Below are 23,848 nucleotides of genomic sequence, written 5' to 3'. Positions count from 1 at the left end.
CACGCATATCAGAGGGAAAGCCCTATAACTAGCCACACCTTCCAAGGACCCTCTGAGAAAAAATATTCTTTCTCAAAATTCAAATAACTTATTTAAATGTCCAACTTACAATGACCCTCACTTTAAACAGAATAGAACAAGTTGTGTCATTGTAGGAAACCTCAGAATCTGTGGGCTAACACTGCAAAGGTTTGTTTCTTGTTCATGTTCTAGTCAGACTCAAATCCTTTGGTAACTGTCTTTCAAGCAGTAACTCAGAGACCCAGACAGCTTCCGTCAAGAGATACATATTTAAGAACTATGCTTAGAAGTAGCTTAAACTTTGTAGCTCTCACCTACTGATCCTAATTCTGGGATAAGTTTTGTCTCTCTCCAGGATAATTATACTTACATCTGTGAATCCATTTGTCATTTAGAATAGCTTGGCTGGCTCAGTGGTAAAGAATTCACTTGCCAATGCACGACACACGAGTTTGATCTTTGGGTCAGGAAGATCCAGTTGGAGAAGGTAATGGCAATTTACTCCAGTATTCTTGCCTGGGAAATCCCATGGACAGAGGAGCCTGGCTGGCTACAGTCCATGGAATTGCAAAAGATTAAGACATAAGTTAGCAACTAAACAAATCTTATTAACCATCACAATTGTTCTCATCTGAAAGTACTAGTTGTTCTATTGATGTATGTCCCTGCATCAAAACTAAACCTAAGTTTAAATCTGACAAGTACTATTGAGGTACAATCATCTTCTTTATTCTAGAAAATATACTCCTATTAATTCAGCCCAAGTTTGCATTTTCCTTTGGAGGGAACAATAAGCAATACTGAACTAAAATTGCCATAAATGTTCAACAAATTCAGTTCCCTTTCATTATGTTTATTCTTTTCATTCTGAACAGGAATCTCCATTATGGAAAAGCCCACAAGAAAAACATGTCAAAAAGATTTGCTTTCTCTACTTTATCCACTAATAGATCACCTTCTTATTCATGCAAGTAACTAGTCTGAGACAGGTAGCTGTCAAGGCTGACAAGTAACCAGCCCTGTTACTTCTTGAACTGACTACTCTCACTCACCTTCTTGCAGGTACCACATCTGCGTGACTGTGCTGATCTACTTCCTCCCCCTGCTGGTGATAGGTTATGCTTACACTGTGGTGGGCATCACACTGTGGGCCAGTGAGATCCCTGGGGACTCCTCTGACCGCTACCACGAGCAAGTCTCAGCCAAGCGCAAGGTGAGCAAACAGCTAGCAGCACTTACCCCACCCTGGCACAGCCTGGTAAGCATGTGAGCCCCAGAGCCTCAGGAGTCCTGGAGGCAGTCCCTGGGTCCCAAGAACTGTAGAAAGGAGGGGAAGGAAGGGGAGGGGAGGAAGAAGTCTGCCTTCAACGTGTTGTAACCTAAGGCCTGCCTTTTCAGGCATAAGCCCCCACATTCTCACCCTAAAACTAACAGAAAACTGTCAGTTCATTAAAACACAAGCACATAGATTTACCTACAGAAGCATGAAGAGCTATTCAGTTCTCTTTAGTTATTACAATTTGACAAAATAATTTCATTCAAACATGAAAAAGCACTAAAAGAAACAAAACTATGGTGATGGAGAACAAACTGGGAATTTCTAGGATTAGTACTAGCGGAAGAATCTGCCTACAAAGGGATTGCATGAGTGAATTTCCTTGCGATAACGGAGCAGTTCCGTATCCTGATTACTGTGGATTTTTCACTTATCTCTGCATATGATAAAATTTCATAGAACTATACACCAAAAAAGTACATGTAAAAGCTGGCAAATTCCAAATACAGCCTGTAGTTAATAGTATCATACTATCATCGGTTTCTTGATTTTGATGGTGTGGCATAGCTGTGTAAGATGGTATCACTGGGAGAAGCTTTGTGATGGGTACCTGACAATTCTCTGTCCGATTTTTGCAACTTCTTAGGAATCTTAAATTGTTTGAAAATTAAAAGTCAAAAAATATATTGAGTATTACCATGAAAAGGCTCACTCCTTTCTAGGTCCTCTGTCTACTGAGTTCCCAAATGTTTATGCACGTATGCGCACACACACACACACACACACACACCATGGTAACCACCGTTATTTGTTATTAATCCTTTCAGATATTGTAATGTATTTATAAGCCAAATAAACATATATTCTTTTCTTTTTTACATAAATAGCAAATATGCACTTTTCTTCCCCTCATTCTTAAATTTAACAGTATCCACAAAATCTTCAAAACTCAATATAGAAACAGCTTTCTCATTCTTTTTTTCCCCTCTTTTGGTACCGCTTTGCATAGTATTTCATTGTGCAGATGGTAGATAGCTTTTTTTTTAATTGAAATATAGTCGACTTACAATAGTATTTAGTTTCAGGTGTATTGCATAATGATTGGATGTTTGCATCCATTATCACTGCAATAATTCCAGTAACCATCTGGCCCTACACAAAGCTATTAAAATACTATGGGCCATATTCCTTAAGTAGCTTATTATATCCCCATGACTTACTTGAGGTCTGTACCCCTTGCTCCCCTTCACCCATTTCAACCCCCTGTCCGTCCCCCTTCTTTCTGGCAACCACTCTTATTCACTACATCTGTGAACCTGCTTTTGTTTTGTTTGTTTCTTTGTTTTGCTTTTAGAGTTCACATATAAGTGAAGTCATATGGTATTTGATTTACTCTTGGAATAATACCCTCTGGATATATCCATGTTGTCCCAAATGACAAGTTTTTATTTTTAACGATTGGGTAATATTCTATTGTATGTATATGCATTTTTATACCCATTCCTCTATCAGGGGACACTTAGGTTGCATTCATATCTTCGCCGTTGTAATGTTGCTATAAACATCAGGGTGCATGAATCTTTTCAGTGTCTGTTGCCTTTGGATAAATACCCAGGAGTGGAGTTGCAGGATCCTATGGTGTTTTATTTTCAATTCATTGAGGAATCTTCATACTGTTTTCCAGCGCGGCTGCACCAGCTTCCGTTTCCACTAACAATTTCTCCTCGCCAGCACTTAGTTGCTGTCTTTGTGATACAGCCTTACAGTACATGTGAGCGATATCTCATTGTGGTTTGGTTTGCAGTTCCCTATTGGTTAGTGATGTTGGGAAGCTTTGTGACGGGTGCCTGACAATTCTCTGTCTGATTTTTGCAACTTCTTAGGAGTCTTAAATTATTTGAAAATTAAAAGTCAAAAAATATATTGAGTATTACCATTTGGCCACCTGTATATCTTCTTGGGAAAAAAAAAATCTATACAAGTCCCTGCTTATTTTTTAATGCAGTTGTATGGTTTTCTTGATGTTGAGCTTTATGAATTCTTGGCATATTTTGGATATTAATCTCCTAACAGATATATTGTTTGTAAATATCTTCTTCAGTTCATTAGGCTGCCTTTTTGCTTTGTTTGTGGTTTCCCTCACTGTGCAAAAGCTTTTCATTTTGATGTAGTCCCACTTGCTTATTTTTGCTTTTGTTTCCCTTGCCTGAGGAGACAAATAAAAAACCAGCTAAGCCCAGTGTCAAAAAGGGAGGTGCTTATGGTTTCTTCTAGAAGTTTTATGGTTTTGGGTCTTTCATTTAAGTTTTTCATTCACTTTGATTTTATGTCCAATCACTATGTGACAATGTGATCCAGTTTGATTATTTTGTATGCAGCAGTAGACTTTCCCAACATATTTTGTTGAACAGGCTTTCTTTCCCCCCTTGTAGATTCTTGCCTCTGTTGTCATAGATTAATTGACCATATGAGTGTGGGTTTATTTCTGGGATCTCTATTCTGCTCTATTGAGTTCTGTGTCTGCTTTGGGCCAGTACCATACTGTTTTGATTACTATAGATTTTAGCATAGCTTTTTGAAATTAGGAGCATAATACCCTTAGCTTTGTTCTTCTTTCTCAAGATTGTTATGTCTATTTGGAGTCTTCTGTGTGGCCATATAAATTTTAGAATTACTAGTTCTAGTTCTGTGAGATTGTCTTTGATATTTTGATAAATTACATTGAGTCTGTTTGTTGCCTTGAGTAGTATGGTCATTTTAACAATATTAATTCTTCCAGTCTGTAAGCATGCTATATATTGGTCTATATTGATTTTTGTTTGTGTCTTCTTCAATGTATTTTATCAGTGTTTTCTAGTTTCCCATGTACAATTCTTCTAGATCCCTGGTTCAGTTTATCCTTAAATATTTAAGTCTTTTTGATGCAATTGTAAATGGGACTCTTTTCTTAATTTCTCCTCTGATAGTTCATTAGCAGTATATAGAAATGCAACAAACTGGTGTGTGTTCTTTGTCTACCTCTATTTAACTTTACACTTCTATTCTTTTGTTCTTTTCTTTCTTTTTCTCACCATATGGTTAGTTTGTCTTGTTTTCATTGTTTTATTCCCCAGCTGGGAACTTGTTTTAGTTTTATTTTCCAGTTTGTGCTTTAGTTGGCTTTCTTCTTAACTGGTGGATATAATTTTTGGTTTCCTTTGTTCAACAGGTCTATCTATTGTACTTTTTTTTTTTTTTTTTTTACTGTTTTGGATTTGTTTATGGGTGTATATGTATGTGTGTATATTGTATTATTTTAGTTATTATTTGCTTAATTTTGTCATTGCTATTGGTCTGGGGTGCATCTTTTGTTTCTCATTTTTGTATATTCATTTTAATCCCATTTAATGTCATACCAAACCACCTCTGGAATCTCTGTTCCCTGGAGAATCTCCAAACCCTGAGCCTTTGGAGTGGGAGCACTGACTCCAAGACACTAGACTACCAGAGAACTCCTAACCCTAGGGAGTATCAAATAGTGAGAAATACCACAAAACAACCACTTGTATACCAGCATCGCCCAACTACCTGTAGCACATTGCGCAAGATGTCTCATCCAAACAACAAACAAAAATACAAACCCAATCTTCAGCAGACAGAATTACCACCTCACTCAGCCCTGCCCATCAGAATGATAAAAAAAAAAAAAAACTCACCCCCTTCTAAAAGAATGCAAGCACAAGTCACACTCTACATGAAATTTACACAAACCCCTGGACCAACTTTACAAGGGTAGAAACCAAAGGAAGCAAGAATTCAGCCTCAAAACCTGGGAAAAGGAGATCTCAAACACAATAAGTTAAAAAAAAGAAAAGAAAAGGCAGAGAAATACTGCACAAATGAAGGAACAACCTAGAAACACAGAAGTCCAAATAAATGAAGAGGAAATAGGCAAACGACCAGAAAAGAATTCAGAATAATGATAGAAAAGATGAACCAAAAGCTCAAAAATAGAACGTAGAGGATGCAAGAACAATTAACAAAGATATAGAAGAAATAAAGAATAAACATACGGAGACAAACAACACAATTACTGGAATTAAAAATACTCTAGAAGGAATCAATAGCAGAATATCTGAGGCAGAAGAATGGATAAGTGAACTGGAAGATAGAATATAGTGTAAAATAACTGCTGAAGAGCAGAATACAGGAAAAAGAATGAAAAGAACTAAGGATAGTCTCAGAGACCTCTGGGACAATATTAAATGCACCAACATTCGAAGAAAAAGGAGAGAAAAGAAAGAGTATGAGAAAATTTTTGAAGAGATTAGAGTTGAAAATTTCCCCAGCATGGGAAAGGAAATAGTCAGTCAAGTCCAAGAAGCACAGAGTCCCATACAGGATAAACCCAAAGAGAAACATGCCAAGACATATACTAATCAATCTAACAAAGATAAGAATATTAAAAGCAGCAAGGGAAAAGCAACAAGTAACATACAAAGGAAACTCCATACATTTAACAGCTAATCTTTCAGAAGAAACTCTGCAGGCCAGAATGGAATGACATGATATATTTAAAATACTGAAAGTGAAAAATCTACAACCAAAATTACGCTAAGCAAAGATCTCATTCAAAATTGATGGAGAAATCAAAAGGTTTACAGATAAGCAAAAGTTAAGAGAATTTACTACCGCCAAATCAGCTTTACAACAAATGTCAAAGGGACTTATACAGTCAGGAAATACAAGAGAAGAAAAAGATCTAAAAAAACAAACCCCAAGCAATTAAGAAAATGGCAATTTGTTGTTCAGTTGCTCAGCCAAGTCCAACTCTGTAATCCCATGGACTGCAGCATACCAGGCTTCCCTGTCCTTCATCATTTCCCAGAATTTGCTGAGAGTTGTGTCCATTGAGTCAGTGATGCCATCCAACCATCTCACTCTCTGTTGTCCCCTTCTCCTTCTGCCTTCAATTCTTCCCAGCATCAGGGTCTTTTCCAATGAGTTGGCTCTTCACATCAGGTGGCCAAAGTATTGCAGTTTCAGCTTTAGCATCAGTCCTTCCAATGAATATTCAAGATTGATCTCCTTTAAGATTGATTGGTTTGATCTCCTAGCAGTCCAAGGGACTCTCAAGAGTCTTCTCCAACACCACAGATAAAAGCATCTATTCTTCAGTGCTCAGCCTTCTTTATGGTCCAACTCTCACATCCATACATGACTACTGAAAAAGTCATAGCTTTGACTTTATGGACCTGATGGCAAAGTAGCATCTCTGCTTTTTAATATGCTGTCTAGGTTTGTCATAGCTTTTCTCCCAAAGACCAAGTGTCTTTCAATTTCATGGTTGCAATCACCATCTGCAGTGACAAAAACAAACCCCAAACAATTCAGAAAATGGCAATAGGAACATATGTATCAATAATTACTTTAAATGTCAATTGATTAACTGTTCCAGCCAAAAGACACAGACTGGATGAATGGATACAAAAAAGAGACCCATATATATGTTGTCTACAAGCAACCCACTTCAGACCTAAAGATACACGTAGCCTGAAAGTGAGAGGATGGAAAAATATATTCCTTGCAAATGGAAATCAAAAGAAAGCTGGAGTAACAACCATCACATAAGACAAAATAGACATTAAAATAAAGAATATTATAAGAGATAAGAAAGAACACTACATAAAGATCTGAATATATTTAGTGCACTCCCTATGAAACTACCAAGGGTATTTTTCACAGAACTAGAAAAATAATTAAGCAATCTATATGGAAACACCAAAGAGCCCAAATAGCCAAAGCAGTCTTGAGAAAGAAGAATGGAGCTGGAGGAATCAACTTTCCTGACTTCAGATTATACTACAGAGCTACAGTCCTCAAGACACTATGGTACTGGCACAAAAACAGAAATATAGACCAAAGGAACAAGATAGAGAGCCCTGAGATAAATCCATGCACCTATGGGTACCTTATTTTTGACAAAGGAGGCAAGAATATACAATGGGGCAAAGATAACCTCTTCAATAAGTGGTGCTGTGAAAACTGGATAGCTATATGTAAAAGAATGAAATTAGAACACTTCCTAACACCATACACAAAGATAAACTCAAAATGGATTAAAGACCTAAATGTAAGACCAGAAACTATAAAACTCTTAGAGGAAAACATAGGCAGAACACTCAATGACATAAACCAAAGCAAAATCCTTTATGACCCATCTCCTAGGGTAATGGAAATAAAAGCAAAAATAAACAAAGCCTAATTAGGCTTAAAAGCTTTTGCACAGCGAAGGAAACTATAAACAAGGTGAAAAGGCAACCCTCAGAATGGGAGAAAATAATAGCAAATGAAACGACTGACAATGGATTATTCTCCAAAATATACAAGCAGCTCATACAAGTCAGTACCAGAAAAACAAACAACCCAATCAAAACAAGGGGAAAAGACCTAAACAGAAATTTCTCCAAAGAAGACATACAAATGGCTAACAAACACATGAAAAGATGCTCAACATCACACATTATTAGGGAACTGCATATCAAAACTACAATGAGATATAACCTCACTCCAGTCAGAATGGCCATCATCAGAAAGTCTACAAACAATAAATGCTGGAGAGGGTGTGGAAAGAAAGGAACCCTCTTGCACTGTAGACTGATAGAGCCACTATAGAAAACAGTATGGAGATTCCTTTAAAACACTAGAAATGAAACCTATGACTCAGCAATCCTAGGCATATACCCTGAGGAAACCAAAACCGAAAAAGATACATGAACCCCAATGCTCATTGCAGCACTATTTACAATAGCTAGAACATGGAAGCAACCTAGATGTCCATCAACAGATGAATGGATAAAGAAGTTATATTAAGTTGTACCACAACTTTTATATATATATATATAATATAATATTACTCAGCCATAAAAAAGAACTCATTTAAGTCAGTTCTAATAGGTAGATGAAACTAGACCCTACTTATACACAGGGAAGTAAGTAAGAAAGAGAAAGATAAATATTGTACACTGACACATATATATGGAATCTAAAAGGATAGTATTGATGAATTTATATGCAGGGCAGCAGTGGAGAGACAGACATAGAGAACAGACTTATGGACACAGTGTGGGGGGGCATGGAAGGAGAGAGTGAGATGCATGGAGAGAGTAGCATGGAAATACATATGCTAACATATGTAAAATAGATAGCCAATGGGAATTTGCTGAATGACTCAGGGAACTCAAACAGGGGCTGCATAACAACCTAGAGGGGTTGAATGGGGAGAGAGATGGGAGGGAGGTTCAAGAGAGAGGGGATATATGGATAACTATGGCTGATTCATGTTGATATTTGGCAGAAAGCAACAATTCTGTAAAGCAATTATCCTTCAATTAAAAAATAAATTTAAAAAATATCACACACACACACACAGAAAGACCTAAATGTTAGACTGGGCACTATATAAAACTCCTAGAGGAAAACACAGGCAGAACACTCTCTGATATAAATCACAGTAATATCTTTTTCAATCCATCTCCCAAAATAATGGAAATAAAAACAAAAATAAACAAATGGGACTAACTTAAATTCAAACGCTTTTGCACAGCAAAGGAAACAATAAGCAAAAAAAAAAAAAAAAAAAAGACAAACCACAAATTAGGAGAAAGTATTTGCCAGTGATGTGACCAACAAGGGATTAGTCTCCAAAATTTACAAACAACTCATAATGCTTAACAGCATCAAAACAAGCAACCCAATCAAAAAATGGACAGAAGACCTGAATAGACATTTCTCCAAACAAGACACATAGATGGCCAAGAGACATATGAAAAGATGTTCAACATTGCTAAGTATTAGAGAATTGTAAATCAAAACTACAATGAGATATCACTTCACACCAGCAAGAATGGCTATCATGAAAAAAAATCCACAAACAATAAATGCTGGAGAGAGTGTGGAGAGAAAGGAACCCTCCTACACTGTTGTTTTGAAAATAAATTGGTACAGCCACTATGGAGAACAGTATGGAATTTCTCTGGTTCAGTTCAGTTCAGTTTAGTTGTTCAGTCATGTCTGACTCTTTGTAACCCCGTGGACTGCAGCACACCAGGCCTCCCTGTCCATCACCAACTGCTGGAGTTTACCCAAACTCATGTCCATTTAGTCAGTGATGCCATCCAACCATCTCACTCTCTGTCGTCCCCTTCTCCTCTTGCCTTCAATCTCTCCCAACATCAGGATCTTTTCAAATGAGTCAGCTCTTCACATCAGGTGGCTAAAGTCTTGGAGTTTCAGTTTCAGCATCAGTCCTTCCAATGAATATTCAGTTCCTTTAGGATTGATTGGTTTGATCTCCTAGCAGTCCAAGGGACTCTCAAGAGTCTTCTCCAACACCACAGTTCAAAAGCATCAATTCTTCGGCACTCAGCCTTCTTCACAGTCCAACTCTCACATCCATACATGACTACTGGAAAAACCATAGCCTTGACTAGATGGACCTTTGTTGGCAAAGTAATGTCTGTTTTTTAATATGCCGTCTAGGTTGGTCATAACTTTCCTGCCAAGGAGTAAGTGCCTTTTAATTTCATGGCTGCAGTCACCATCTGCAGTGATTTTGGAGCCCTCCCAAAAATAAAGTCTGACACTGTTTCCACTGTTTCCCCATCTATTTGCCATGAAGTGATGGGACCATATGCTATGATCTTTTTTTGAATGTTGATTTCTTGGTGCTTATTTCTATGTATCACGTGAGTTGATTACAAGTTCTGACCTTGGAGAAGTGGCTTTATGTTGGAGCTGTGCGGTGGGATCCAGCAGCACACTCTTGTCTGGTCAGCAGAGCTATATGCTCTAAGGGTGCCCCCTATGTGTGCTGCGTGTGCCCTTCTGTTGTGGTGGATCTGACTACTGTGAGCATGCTTGTAGGTGAGGCTCCCAGCCCAGTTCACTGCCAGACCTGCCTTGTGTGGTGACTGTTGGCCACTAGTGCACAGGGGTAGGTTCTAGGGCCTGTGGCTATGGGTCAATGAGGGCTCTGGGGCTGATACCAGCCCACTGGTGTGCGGGTAAGCTCCCAGATCTAATAGGCTAAAAGGAGAACTCCAAAATGACATTTGCCAAAACCAATGTCCTCAAGGTAGAATGAACTCCATAAAATGGCTGCCACCAGTACTTTCATCCCTGGAGGTGGTCCCAATTGCCTCCTGCCTCTCCAGGAGACTCTTCAGCAGGTAGGTCTGACTCGGACTCTCTTAGGAACAGAATCTCTGTTTCGTACAATCTTCTCGCACTCCTGTGTAGAAGCCCTGGTGGCTTTCAAAGACAGAGTCTTGGGTGTTGTCTTCCCAGTTCAGGACTCACTAGGAACCCAGCATGGGGCTCAGGCCTCCTTTTCCTCGGGGAGGAACTGTGCAATTGTGATTATCCTTCCATTTGTGGTCTACCTTCCCAAGGGTATGGATCTTTATTACATTGCATCTCTATTCCTCCCACCCATCTCATTGTGATTCCTTCTTCATATCTTCAGCTGCAGAAAATCTTTTCTGCTAGTCTTCAGCTTTTCCTGTATATGCTGCTGCTAAGTCACTTCAGTCGTGTCCGACTCTGTGCGACCCCATAGACGGCAGCCCACCAGGCTCCACCATCCCTGGGATTCTCCAGGCAAGAACATTGGAGTGGGTTGCCATTTCCTTCTCCAATGCATGAAAGTGAAAGTGAAAGTGAAGTCGCTCAGTCGTGTCCAACTCTTAGCGACCCCATGGACTGCAGCCTACCAGGCTCCTCCATCCATGGGATTTTCCAGGCAAGAGTACTGGAGTGGGGTGCCATCTCCTTCTCCATTTCCCATATGTAGTTTCTTTGTAACTAGTTGTAATTCTGGTGTGCCCATGCGAGGAGATGAACTCACTGCCTTCCTATTCTACTATATTGGCCACACATCTTCTAGCTCATTCTTTCTCTCAAGATGTCTTAGGAATAAAAAGGAATGGGTTATATCACCCTATATTCATAAAGCCATTTTATGAATATTCCCTTGAAACATCTGACATCCCTTGCTGCAGCTATCCAGATCCTACCCATTCTTTTCCCTCCCCCAGAGTCTTCAAGTCTAGCAGCCTACTCTGACTCATGGCCCTTTTCCTTCTGCTGCTTTCTCCCCATTCCTGGATCTTTTCCTCTTGAACAGCCTTTGCTCATTAATCTTTGCTCATTAATCTGGTCTCCCTTGGCTTCTCCAGCCATTGCCCAGAAGTATGATATGATATTCTCAAACATGAATGCACATGAGAATAATCAGAAAGGCTTCTCAAACACTGAATTCTGAGTCCCACATTCAAAGTTTCTGATTCAGTTAGATTGGAATGCAGTCTAAGAATCTGCATTCCTGACAACTTCTCAGGTGATATTTATGTTCCTGGTCCTGGGGCCACTCTCTGGGAATCACTGATATAACCAAAGTCCTTTGGTACCACATATAAATGGTCCTTCCTCCACCTTGAAAGGTGTTATTATATCAATAGTTACTTTGTATCACATATCACACTGTGCACAGTAAGTGGGCAGGATAAGAGAGAAAATAACCATTATAAAGGGAAGGTGTGCTGCCAGTCTTACCTGTCTCACTCTCTCGCCAGGTGGTTAAGATGATGATCGTTGTTGTATGCACCTTTGCCATCTGCTGGTTGCCCTTCCACATCTTCTTCCTCCTGCCTTACATCAACCCTGATCTCTATCTGGAGAAGTTTATTCAGCAGGTTTACCTGGCCATCATGTGGCTGGCCATGAGCTCTACCATGTACAACCCCATCATCTACTGCTGTCTCAATGACAGGTAAGACCCTCATCCCCCATACTCTCTCGAGGACAAGAACCTAATAATCGCTCTGTTGAATCCCTGCTGACTGACCCATGGGATAATTAGTTTTCTATAGTCTGCACCACTCACTCCTCTCTCACAGCCGGCTCTGCTCAATTAGGTCGGCTGCTTGGGGACTACAAAGACAAATGGTCTTGTCACCATGCAGGAACAGGAGCCATGAGTAGACCTTTTTTCCTTTCCAAGAGGAGCCAGAAACACATACCCATATTCAAAATCTTCAGACTTTTAAACACTGGTTACTAAGTTAGTATTGGAGGGTCGGGTGCAGGGCAGATAAAAACTCTCTGTGATTAATACACATAAATCAGGCTGCCAGCTGGATCAAGTTCATGATTTTGTTCAGTCTGCTCTAAGGATCTCATGCACAGAGAGTTGTGCATGCAGAAAGAGGCAGAGAATCAGAGAGAGAAAGGGTCAGAGAATGAATGAGTCAGACAGTGAGAGACAACAAGAGAGAGAGATTGATGCCACGCGAATGTTATCCACCACATGGCATTTTTTTCCCTTCTCTGGACTCTCATTTTCCTCTGCCCATCCCATCTGGGCAGGGACTTCCCTGGCAGTCCAGTGGTTAAGACCTCACTTTCCAATGCAGCGGGGGTGGGGTGGGTTCAATTCCAGGTCGGGGAGCTCAGATCCTACATACCTTGCAGCCGGAAAACCAAAACACAAAACAAAATCAATATTGTAACAAATTCAATAGACTTCAAAAATTGCCCCCATCAAAAAAAAAAAAAATCTTAAAAATTTTTTGTTTAGGTAGCTTTGTCCAGTTTCTTCCAGCACTTCTAGCAGGACAGGGTAAGCAAAAAGAAGTCAGAGCCTCAAAGGCCTGATTCTGCCTTTGTTTGGCCACAGGGCCCAGGAGAGCCTCCCCTGAAGTGGAAGCCAACTTCAGACAAATAAGAAAAGAAAGAACCCTCAGGAATGGTGATTAGCGATAAGGAATCCACCACAGTGGGCAGAGTCTCCAAAAGGGAGCTGGGAAGCTATGATGGCAGTTCAGTCATCTGGAGCACCCCCTCAGCCTCTGTGTGAAGAAGGGAGACAGGAGAAGGAGGGAGGAGGGATAAAAGATTAGTCACATTTATGGCCAACAGTTATCAGCCTATAAGGAGCCTTCCATGAATGAGACACTCAGGGGCTATGGCTTTGAAGACAGATATTCCCTGGGACTTTTCCAAATAGTCTTTGTTTAACTCACAGATGTCCCTTTCTTCTAAGAGCCTCACAACCTGCCTAAACATTTCTAGGTTAAATCTCTCAGCACATCTTTTAAGTAAAAGCTGATTCTCCTTGCTTAAAACACAGGGAAACTGAGGCACATTGAAGGGACACGACTGGTAGAAAGTCAGTGGGCTACTTAGGGGAAAGGACTGGGTCTTGACACTGTATTTTACATATAATGAACACTTGGTGAATGTTTTTACTGATGCTGAACTGAACCAGAGCCGGTGGAGGCAGCATATTTCAACTGCCACCCTCAGTACAGACTTGCATTTCACATGAACTTGGGTTCTAATCCTGGAGTTGACCTTGATGACTGACCTTTGAATCTTTTGCCCTTAGCATCTCCAGTTATCAGTTAATTAAAAAAAATAAGAAGACAGAGTCTCATTTGGGTATACCCTCATATTAAACAGCTTCTGCAATGGTGGGAACACCCCTGAGAGCAGGCCATACTCAAGCGTTACTTGTCCATTCACTCTCTTTCCAGGTTCCGTCTGGGCTTCAAGCATGCCTTTCGGTGCTGCCCTTTCATCAGTACTGGTGACCATGAAGGGTTCGAAATGAAATCCACTAGGTACCTCCAGACCCAAGGCAGCATCTATAAAGTCAGCCGCCTGGAGACCACTGTCTCCACAGTGGTGGGGGCTCATGACGAAGACCTGGAGGAAGGCCCCAAGGCCGTGCCCTCATCCCTGGACCAGATCTCCAATGACCCCTCTCACAGCGACTCTAAGACCACGATGGAGAGCTTCAGCTTCTACTCCAACATGCTCTCCTAGAGCACTGGGCTTTCAGCAGGCACGGCCAACTCTATCTTTGTCTTGCTTCCTTTCATGCATGGATAAATCTTCGGTATAAAATCCATAAGAAACACCCTTGGGGCTTGTGAAACGCTGAGAATAATTTGAGGAAAACATTCCATTCTAGAGTTAAAAACCTACATTCTTCTATATCTTTGTCACACACACGCTGCGTGACCCAAAAAAATCATTGACTTCTCTGAGCCTGTACAATGAGAAGATTAAACTTGATTTTCTCTACAATCCATTCCAAGATTCTAGAATTAATTTCAGTTGCATGTGCTCATTTCAGGGTGATTCCTGCAGTGCAGAAACAAATCAAACTGATCTGAAGTAAGACCCTGTCTTACTTCAATAGAGGTGTTCTCAGTCTTGCTTGTTTTCCTTTAGCTGCTGGCTCACACTGCATCAGCCTCTGCTTGATAATGTAAATGAAAGGAGAAACCAGCTAAAATCTGAATGAAAGATTTAACCTTCTCTTCTAAGCACCAATGAAAATAAGGTATACTTCTGAAGCCCCTTTTGGCATCTCAGTAAATCAATGTGTCATGGGATTGAGAGTTTCAAATTCATCTGTATTATGTCCCCACTGACTATCCTGAGCCACCAATGCAAGTAGAATATGTCCACTGATACTAGTTAATGTCCGTTATGAACCAAGACTCAGGAGAAGTGTGCAACACTTAATCTGATCTTCTCTTTCCTTATTGTAAAACTAAGAGGCTGAATGACATCATCTAAGTGTCCCTTCAAATTTTAACATTCATCGGTTCAATGATTGTATGTGTTTTTTGTTTGTTTAACCAATAACTGAATAATAGGAGCAGTAAGTCTAGTGACTTAATGCCCAGCTCTTAGAGATGTAGCAACTGCTAAGACCATGTATCAATATCCACATATGACATTCTCTGATTTGCCCTAGAACTGTGAATACTTTCCTTCTCCTGAAAGATTTTTGCCTTTGACAGAGCAGAGGACTTTGTATCAAAACTTGCATCTCTCTATCAGGCCTTAGCAGGATAGGTCTCAGAGCTAGAAAATGCCACTCGGAAAGACAAACACGTGGGCTCCCTGCTCTGGCCTTTTGGTTATCTTAGGGCAGGGGCACTCCTGCAGATTTTTCTTTATACTAGCATTAGGCATGTGCTCAGATGCTCAATGTGTGCCCTGCAACCACATTTGGGGGAAGAGGCCACCTTACATCTGCTCTTTAGACTCTGAATCTCCCTCTCCTGCCACTGGCTTTGCTGGCCTCCTGCCTAAAAGAGGTAGAATGATCAATAAACCCTAAAGAAGAAGAGTCAGTCAACAAAGAGTTGTGAACTAAGAGCACTTCATGTCCTAACACAGTTTTGGGGTTACAGCGGGTGAGCATGCAATTTCTGTCTGTCTCCAGATCTGTGCTTTGTCCAGATGTGGCTGAAAGCAGAGACAACATGTAACTATATAAATGCCTTCCTCATGGTTTGAAGGATGCATTTACAAGTCCTGCGTCCATTGTGTTGAAGGAGAACAGTGGTGCACATCAGGTTTACAGCCTTTACCAGCTGTGCTGGCCCTCACCCTGCTAGGGCATTGGCAGGCCGGGAAGAAGCTGTAAAGCAATAGTAGAAGCCAGAAGGACCTGACAGCCACGTTCGCCAAAGCAGAACGAGAAGGATTAAACTAAGGAAACCAGCTCAGTGTAAACACATGGATAGAATACTTAATTTAGGGGCAACAAAAGTCAGTGCCCAAAACATTTTAGTCATACTTCTAACAAAGAATCAGGCCATGTATGGATTATTCACATCAGACGGATGTAAAGAACTGGCATGATTGTGAGAAGTACCCAAGAAGAAAATGTTAAGGAGTAGGGGGACTTTCTCTCTACGGAAGAGGTTAGAGTTGAATTTAACAAGGACTATTGAACACTTGATCTGGACTTGGCCCTGAGCTGGGGACACACAGCTTCTTCTGTTCTTGAGAAAGCCTATCAGACAGGCCATTGCTAACTCACCAGTCTTAGTTGGTGTAGGCTGCCCAGCAGGCATGGAGGCAGTTGAGAAGCAGAGTCTCCACAGGCTTCTGAAGACCCACACTCAACATGCGTAATGGGGTCAAAGTCCAAGACCTTAAGGTAGCCTTTTGCAATGGAAGTTCTTTGAGACAATTCCAAAGAGAGCATCAGCCAGGCTAGAGGAACTGAAGGGATGTGGTTGGACAGCATCATCACTGCACATGGTAGGAGTGGGCAGTGTCAAATGTGGCAGAACGTTTCCTCTGAGAGAGAGCCATCAAGCCTTCCACTGACCCACCCTCCAACACCCATTTAACTGATAAAAGTGCTGCCTTCTCCCATGTGTGAGAAACACCATGATTTGTACTGTGCGTGGGTCTCACTCTTATAGAAATGCGTCACCCTGTGTTTATCTCCTAAGTGTTTCTCCTTGATATTCTGTTCAGTAGTGATAAAATAGAAAGCATCATTGGGCCATCTTTGTTATGTTACTTCCAAAATGTGGGATCTGGTTGCTGTCAGTGAGCTATTTATACTGTGCCAATTTCTCCTTGTTCTTTCACAGACAGAAATTGATGCATATCATAGACACACAGTAGGACCATAGCAACTGAGAGATGGGGAGGAAGACTAAATGGGAAGAACTAAAGGACAAGAGTTCTTATCTTCCTCACCTCCCACTAAAGCGCTAAGACGTAGTGGAATTTCCTTTTTCTCAGAAAGACTAGGTGGAACCCTGGGAAAAGGGGGCTTGGGAGCTAAACTTATTGACCTGGCTTTCAGGAAGAATCATGTAAGCAAAGACAGGTAGTTCTTAAGGTTTCTATACTTTCCAACCTGGGATCCTGGAAAAATCTCCATACAGAAATAAAGTATGTTTTTGACTACTTCTTGCCTCTGTCTCATCTCTAGGAAAACTAAGCACATTATAAGATACTGAATGGGGTGGTCCTATGAACCCTAGCAAATTGCACAGACAAAAGAATGGAGCCCAATGCCCAGCAAACTCCTACCTTTATGATAAAATGGGTTGGCAAGGTGTGAGAACAATTTCCGGTAGGAATCTGGGAAGGTAGTATGGGATTGTGTGAAGTGACCAGCAGAGTCGCCTATGAGTAGAATTGCGTCAGTTCAGGTCCTCCCAGAAGCAGACACGAGGACAGAGTTAGAAGTGCAAGAGACTTGTTGAGGGAACACTCGGGAAAGATAAGGGGTGAGGAGGGCGGGTTGGGGAGGCCTTGAGACTCTGTGGAAATCTGATGCCTGTGAAAAAGGTGGGGGGAGATTGAGCAGGAGGAGCTTCCATATGAGGTACAGCCCAGGGAAAGTCTCAGCTGGCCCACCAGCTTGCATGCAAAGGGTGCCCCACACTAGCAGAAATGGCCAGGCCTCGTACCCCCAACAGACTTTTACTGACTAGGAGCTATCTAGGGAGAGAGTGGTCTGGGCTTGAACACTATGGTGGGTCCTGAAGGTACTGCAGCCAGAGGCAGGCAGCTGACTACACTCCCACGGCCAGCTCTCTCCTGAGGGGAAATCTGTGCCGTCACTCCCACAGCCACCACCAGAGCTTTGGTCCAGCCCCCTGTGTTTGAAAACATGTCAGGAAGCCCTTGGCAATATTAGAAATGTCAGTGGTTAATCTCTGTGAGCCCTGGAAACCTGGAAGAGAGCCCAGGAAGGGGCCACGCTGTACTGCCTCATCCCTCAGGCATGCCCCCTCAAAAGAGTGATGAGCAGCTGGTGGAAGATGTGCAATGAGACTGTAGGGCTTTAAAAGAGTGAATTTTGAGAAAGAATCTAGGTAGCTATGCAACATGGTGAGTATCAGAAACAAATAAATAATAAGGATGTTTATGTTAAAACTAAGATGACTTAAATTGAGGTGCCTGGATAAGCTTCAAGGAATTCACAAATTCCCTTCAAGTTCCCCACAAATCATGTGTAAAACATTTGTGTGTGTGTGTGTGTGTGTGTGTGTGTGTGTATAATAAAGGGTGCAAACCCTGAATCATCTCAGAAGAAATCATTCTCCCTCTTCTCTCCAGAGAAAGAGAGAAAATAAACTGTTTACCAGAGAGGGGACAAGAGCCCCGAGGCCTTCAGAACACAGTGAGGTAAATGGGCCCTGGGAGAACCAGAATGGCTGCCAGGAAACTTGAAACAACTTTGGAACAAAACCATAATTCACTTCAGGCACCCAGATGAGTTAAAGTTGTAGAACATCTTTAAAGATGTTTGTGACAGTAAAAGCACCCAATTCAGGATTAAGGGCTGGGCTTACACTTCATTGAAGAGATGAATATTTGTTAGCTGAAGAAATTACTAACCTTAGTTATAGGTCGAGAAATAATATCAGCTGTGGAGTATGGACATTCTTGCAGAAATTCAAAGACATTTTAATTTAGTCCTGTGTAGGCACATGGTCTCATACACCATGAAGGTGACTTAAGAGCCATTCTGGCTTTGGTAATTCTCCCTGCATAGCTGCATCAGATCCTTTTCATGAGTAAATGGATCTTCCCAGCTCTGAAACCCAAGAAGGGGTTTCAGGCAAGTCCTCAAACAGAGGCAGGCAAGGTGGAGACACATCAAGAATGTTCTTCTCCATCTTCAAAGGTGAAGGGAAGGGGCTTCCCTGCTGGCTCCACAGAAAAGAATCCACCTGAGAATGCAAGAGACATAGGTTTGATCCCTGGTCTAGGAAGATCCCACATGCTGCAACAAGAGAAGCTACCACAATAAGAAGCCTGCGCACCTCAGCTAGAGAGCAGCCCAAGAAGCAGCCAAGACCCCGCACAGACAAAAATAAATTAAAAAGTGAAGGGAGACTCTGACCGCAGAAACTGCTTTCCTGAATCCCACAGGCAATGCTCTGAAATGGCCTCAGTTGTCTGTATCTAGTTAGGAAAACAGGGAGGAAGAGGAATGAGGCCATGTACGTGCGTGCTAAGTTGCTTTGTGTGCTAAGTTGCTTCATTCATGTGCGACTCTTTGAGAGTCTATGGACTGTAGCCCACCAGGCTCTTCTGTCCATGGGATTCTCCAAGCAAGAATATTGGAGTGGGTTGCCATGTCCTCCTCCAGGAGATCTTCCCAACCCAGGGATCTAACCCATGTCTCTTAAGTCTCCTGCACTGGCAGATGGATTCTTTACCACTAGCACCACCTGGGATTCAACATAAAGTGATTGTGATCTTTGGTTCTTTCTCAAGCAGCGCAGTAAGGAAAAAAGGCTGCTAATTAGAAATGTGACCTACTGCATCAACAACAGCAATGACATGAGCCCCACTGTGGTTGCTGCCCTGAGCCTGCCATTCTCTGCTGGCGTGTTAGCAGCATCTATTCCACTAGCTTCAGAGGTTTCCACACCGACAGATTCTAACCCAAGTCCTCTGCATTCTGTGCATGCGTCCTTTGTCTCTTTCCTCTTCTTTTTATGTCCAGTTTCCTTTTGTTCTCCATTCTTTATTCCAACATTATTTTTATCTCTAGAAACTCTCTCCTCCTAACACAATCTCTAAATTTTAATCCCACTACTTTGGATGCTTTCTTAGTACACACTTTAATAAAGAGAGTGGGGGCGTAATAGTGAAACCCCAGCATCCCTAACAAATTTCCTTTCCCATCTCAAGTTCCCTCTTGCTGCCTCATGTACCTGCTCACTCACTTTTTTCTTTAATCCCCTTCCCAACCTCACCACCCACTCACCCATTTTCCAAAACTAAGAGGGCTTTCAGAGCAGGGCTCCTGAGTTAGTGCTAAAAGCTCAGAAGAAACAGCTGAAGCAAGAAATCCAGACACTAGATTGGGCTGAGAGAATAGCAAGCTCCAGAGGGACGCCAGGGTCCAGTACTGTCATCTCCTAACCATGCCAATATATGAATTTAAAGAACAATGTTAGCACATGAAGAGGCCATGGGACAGAGTGGAGGAAGTAAGGTAAGGCAGTGCGTGCTCGCTGCTCACAAAGCTCTTTCTGGATTTGGTTGTACTCCTCTGCCCATTTCCTCATTGAAAAGGGACTCACTGACCCATGCCCATTGCCCTCTTGTTCTACCACCTGGAGAAGTACCTGTTTTGGCAGGAGTGTCCTGTGGGACAGTAACTATGCGTCAAAGATGGCAGCCACCTGGGCTGGTCCAGACAGTCAAAAAAACAGATTCTCTTATGGATGATTATGAACATGATTCCGTGTTGACCCCAAGAATTTGGGGACAAGCCAAACACTATCTCACGAAGAGAGGCAGAACTTTTCTGCCAATTTTATACCTATAAGAATTTGACAGCTGATGGGGGAAGGATGAGAGGAAGGAATAGTCAGGAGTTTGGGATGGACACGTACACACTGTTGTATTTAAAATGAATAGCCAATAAGGTCTATTGTTTAGAACATGGAATTTTGCTCAAATGTTATGTGGCAGCCTGGATGGGAGAGGCATTTAGGGGAGAATGGATACATGTGCACATATGGCTGAGTCCCTTTGCTGTTCACCTGAAACTATCACAACATTGTTAATCAACTATACCACTATACAAAATAAAAAGTTTTTTAAAAAAGGATTTGATAGCTGATGATTCAACTTCATCCACTGGAGATTTGTCATGATATGTCAGGCACTCTGTGGGGGAGGGGAGGGTTGGAAATGTAAATTTCAATAGCACATGGTGTCCGCCCTCAATAAATTCACAGTCCAGAGGGGTAGACAGATGTTCATCATAGTCCAGGGGGAGGAATGTAAAAACAGATGCTAGAAAGAATTCTTGATGTCTCACCACACAAAATGTTGTAAAAAAGATAACAATATCTTAAGTCCCATGCTTTCCTCAATGGCAATGCGCATACAGTCACTCACAGAAATGTTTTCCCATCTCATCGATTTATTTCTGCAAACTTCTAAGTTTTCTCATATCAGATGGACACACTTGCTTTAACCCTCTTTCAATTGTTGATTTTTCAATTGGGTTATTGTTGACTTTAAATCCTCCCAAATCAAAAGACAGCCCCTTAACAGTCCCAGGAGAATCTGACCACCGCTGCCTCTACTTTCGCCCTTCTCCAGGTTCCACCTTTGGGCCACAGAAGTGGTCTTGGGTGCTCTCTGAAGGACTCTATTAAAATATACAGGTTATGGACTCAAATGAAAAAAGTATCCAACACTAAACCCAGATGCCCTCTACCAGCGGGTGGGGACATCACTTTAAAGTATCCCAGGAGCCAGTGCCAAGAACATGACTTTCCTAGGCCTAGGTGTTGCTTGGGTTATAGACTTGAAGAAAAAAAGACACACATTAGCAGATGCCAGTCCAGAAACGGGGAGTTCTCATGCAACTGTACTCATCATGCATGCAACCGCTTCTGCTTCTGTTCCCACCAGAAGAACTCCTGATCTGATGAGGCTCCCCACTGACGCCTCACATCACTATCCTTCTGTCCTCGCTGATTTGAAGATCCCACCTCACTAACTATGACAGGCATTCTGCCAGCTCCTGAATATCTCTGCACTGATCCTAATATTCCACTCAGAGTTCTCACAATGGGAGTAGAGAGCTATGCCCACTACCAGGGGTAAGCAGAGTGGGGGACATGGCCAGTGAGCTGCAATTTCACTCACACCTGACCTTGATGGCACAGGTTCCTGTTGCTTGCTGGAGTCAGTTCTCTTGAAAAAATGATTCAGTGATGCTCCTTTTTCATCACAAATGACACAGTAACACTGGATTACATTCTGAACAGCTGCTGCAACTTTCAAGTGCCATTCTACATCTGGATCCTGTGCCTCACAAACTAACAGTGCCTCCTCAGATAAAGAAATCTCCTTGCCATTTCCTGCATTGTGAATCTCTTCGTTGCTTCCGTCATTTCTTTCTCTGTCTTCATCCTTTCTTGGTACTTGGCATGTCTGAGCAGTACCAGCTACATCACCTCTCGTTCTTATACTTGCTTCTGGACATCCTGGGCCTGAAATAAAGATACTGAACTACTGTGCTCTACACAGCACTGTACAGCAGTATGCAAAAGCATAACCACTTGTAGAGGACGCATGCATATGACAATGTACATCAGACATGCTAACTAACTTATATGATTGGACAAGCAAGTGTACCTCTGAAAGATGTACAAAGTGTGCATCTTTGAAAGTTTGCACCTTGAAGGTTCTTATGTAGGGGACTTAATGTACCTTTTTCCATCCCCTCACTTTCAGTTTGTATGTGTCCCTAGGACTGAAGTGGGTTTCTTGTAGACACAATATCTACAGGACTTGTCTTCTATCCAGTCAGCCAGTCTTTGTCTTTTGGTTGGAGCATTTAATCCATTTCTTAATCCATTTAAGGTAACTAATGGTACCCCACTCCAGTACTCTTGCCTGGAAAATCCCATGGATGGAGGAGCCTGGTAAGCTGCAGTCCATGGGGTCCCTAGGAGTTGGACACGACTGAGCGACTTCACTTTCACTTTTCACTTTCTTGCATTGGAGAAGGAAATGGCAACCCACTCCAGTTTCTTGCCTGGAGAATCCCAGGGACAGGGGAGCCTGGTGGGCTGCCATCTCTGGGGTCGCACAGAGTCGGACACGACTGAAGCAACTTAGCAGCAGCAGCAGCATTATGTTCTTACTGCTATTTTCTTAATTGTTTTGGGTTTGTTTTCATAGGTCTTTTTTCTCTCCTTCCTCTCTTGTTCTCTCCACTTGAGGTGAGATGACCATCTTTATTTATTTATTTATTTACTTACTTTACAATATTGTATTGGTTTTGCCATACATCAACATGAATCCGCCACAGGTATACACATGTTCCCTATCCTGAACCCCCCTCCCTCCTCCCTCACTGTACCATCCCTCTGGGTCATCTCAGTGCACCAGCCCCAAGCATCCAGTATCATGCATTGAACCTGGACTGGCGACTTGTTTCATATATGATGTTATACATGTTTCAATGCCATTTTCCCAAATCATCCTACCCTCGCCCTCTCCCACAGAGTCCAAAAGACTGTTCTTTACATCTATGTCTCTTTTGCTGTCTCACATACAGGGTTATCGTTACCATCTTTCTAAACTCCATATATATGTGCGTTAGTATACTGTATTGGTGTTTTTCTTTCTGACTTACTTCACTCTGTATAATCGGCTCCAGTTGCATCCACCTCATTAGAACTGATTCAAATGTATTCTTTTTAATGGCTGAGTAATACTCCATTGTGTATATGTACCACAGCTTTCTTATCCATTCATCTGCTGATGGACATCTAGGTTGCTTCCATGTCCTGGCTATAATAAACAGTGCTGCGATGAACATTGGGGTACACGTGTCTCTTTCAATTCTGGTTTCCTCGGTGTGTATGCCCAGCAGTGGGATTGCTGGGTCATAAGGCAGTTCTAGTTCCAGTTTTTTAAGGACTCTCCACACTGTTCTCCATAGTGGCTGTACTAGTTTGCATTCCCACCAACAGTGTAAGAGGGTTCCCTTTTCTCCACACCCTCTCCAGCACTTATTGCTTGTAGACTTTTGGATCGCAGCCATTCTGACTGACGTGAAATGGTCCCTCATTGAGATGACCATCTTTAGTGTTGCGTTTGGGCTGCTTTTGGGGATTTGCTATTTTCATAAGGTTTTGCTATAGCAGTCTATACATTACAAAATTATTTTAAGTTGCTGGTCTC

General features: G+C 41.8%; 1 protein-coding gene across 1 annotated transcript in view; it reads left to right on the top strand.

Moving 5' to 3' along the window:
• The window catches only part of TACR1 (tachykinin receptor 1), a 164,073-nt gene extending 149,909 nt beyond the window's left edge, over positions 1-14,164 (top strand). The window contains exons 3-5 of the mRNA XM_068978051.1: positions 1,084-1,234; positions 11,911-12,107; positions 13,873-14,164. Coding sequence (XP_068834152.1) covers positions 1,084-1,234; positions 11,911-12,107; positions 13,873-14,164 — 640 coding nt within the window. The remainder of the gene's footprint in view (positions 1-1,083; positions 1,235-11,910; positions 12,108-13,872) is intronic.
• Positions 14,165-23,848: the final 9,684 nt, after the last annotated feature.

The sequence above is a fragment of the Capricornis sumatraensis genome, chromosome 1 (assembly GCF_032405125.1).
Source record: "Capricornis sumatraensis isolate serow.1 chromosome 1, serow.2, whole genome shotgun sequence".
Taxonomy (NCBI): domain Eukaryota; kingdom Metazoa; phylum Chordata; class Mammalia; order Artiodactyla; family Bovidae; genus Capricornis; species Capricornis sumatraensis.
The sequence above is the reverse complement of the archived record's forward strand: the minus strand, read 5'-3'. Positions and strand labels throughout refer to the sequence as shown.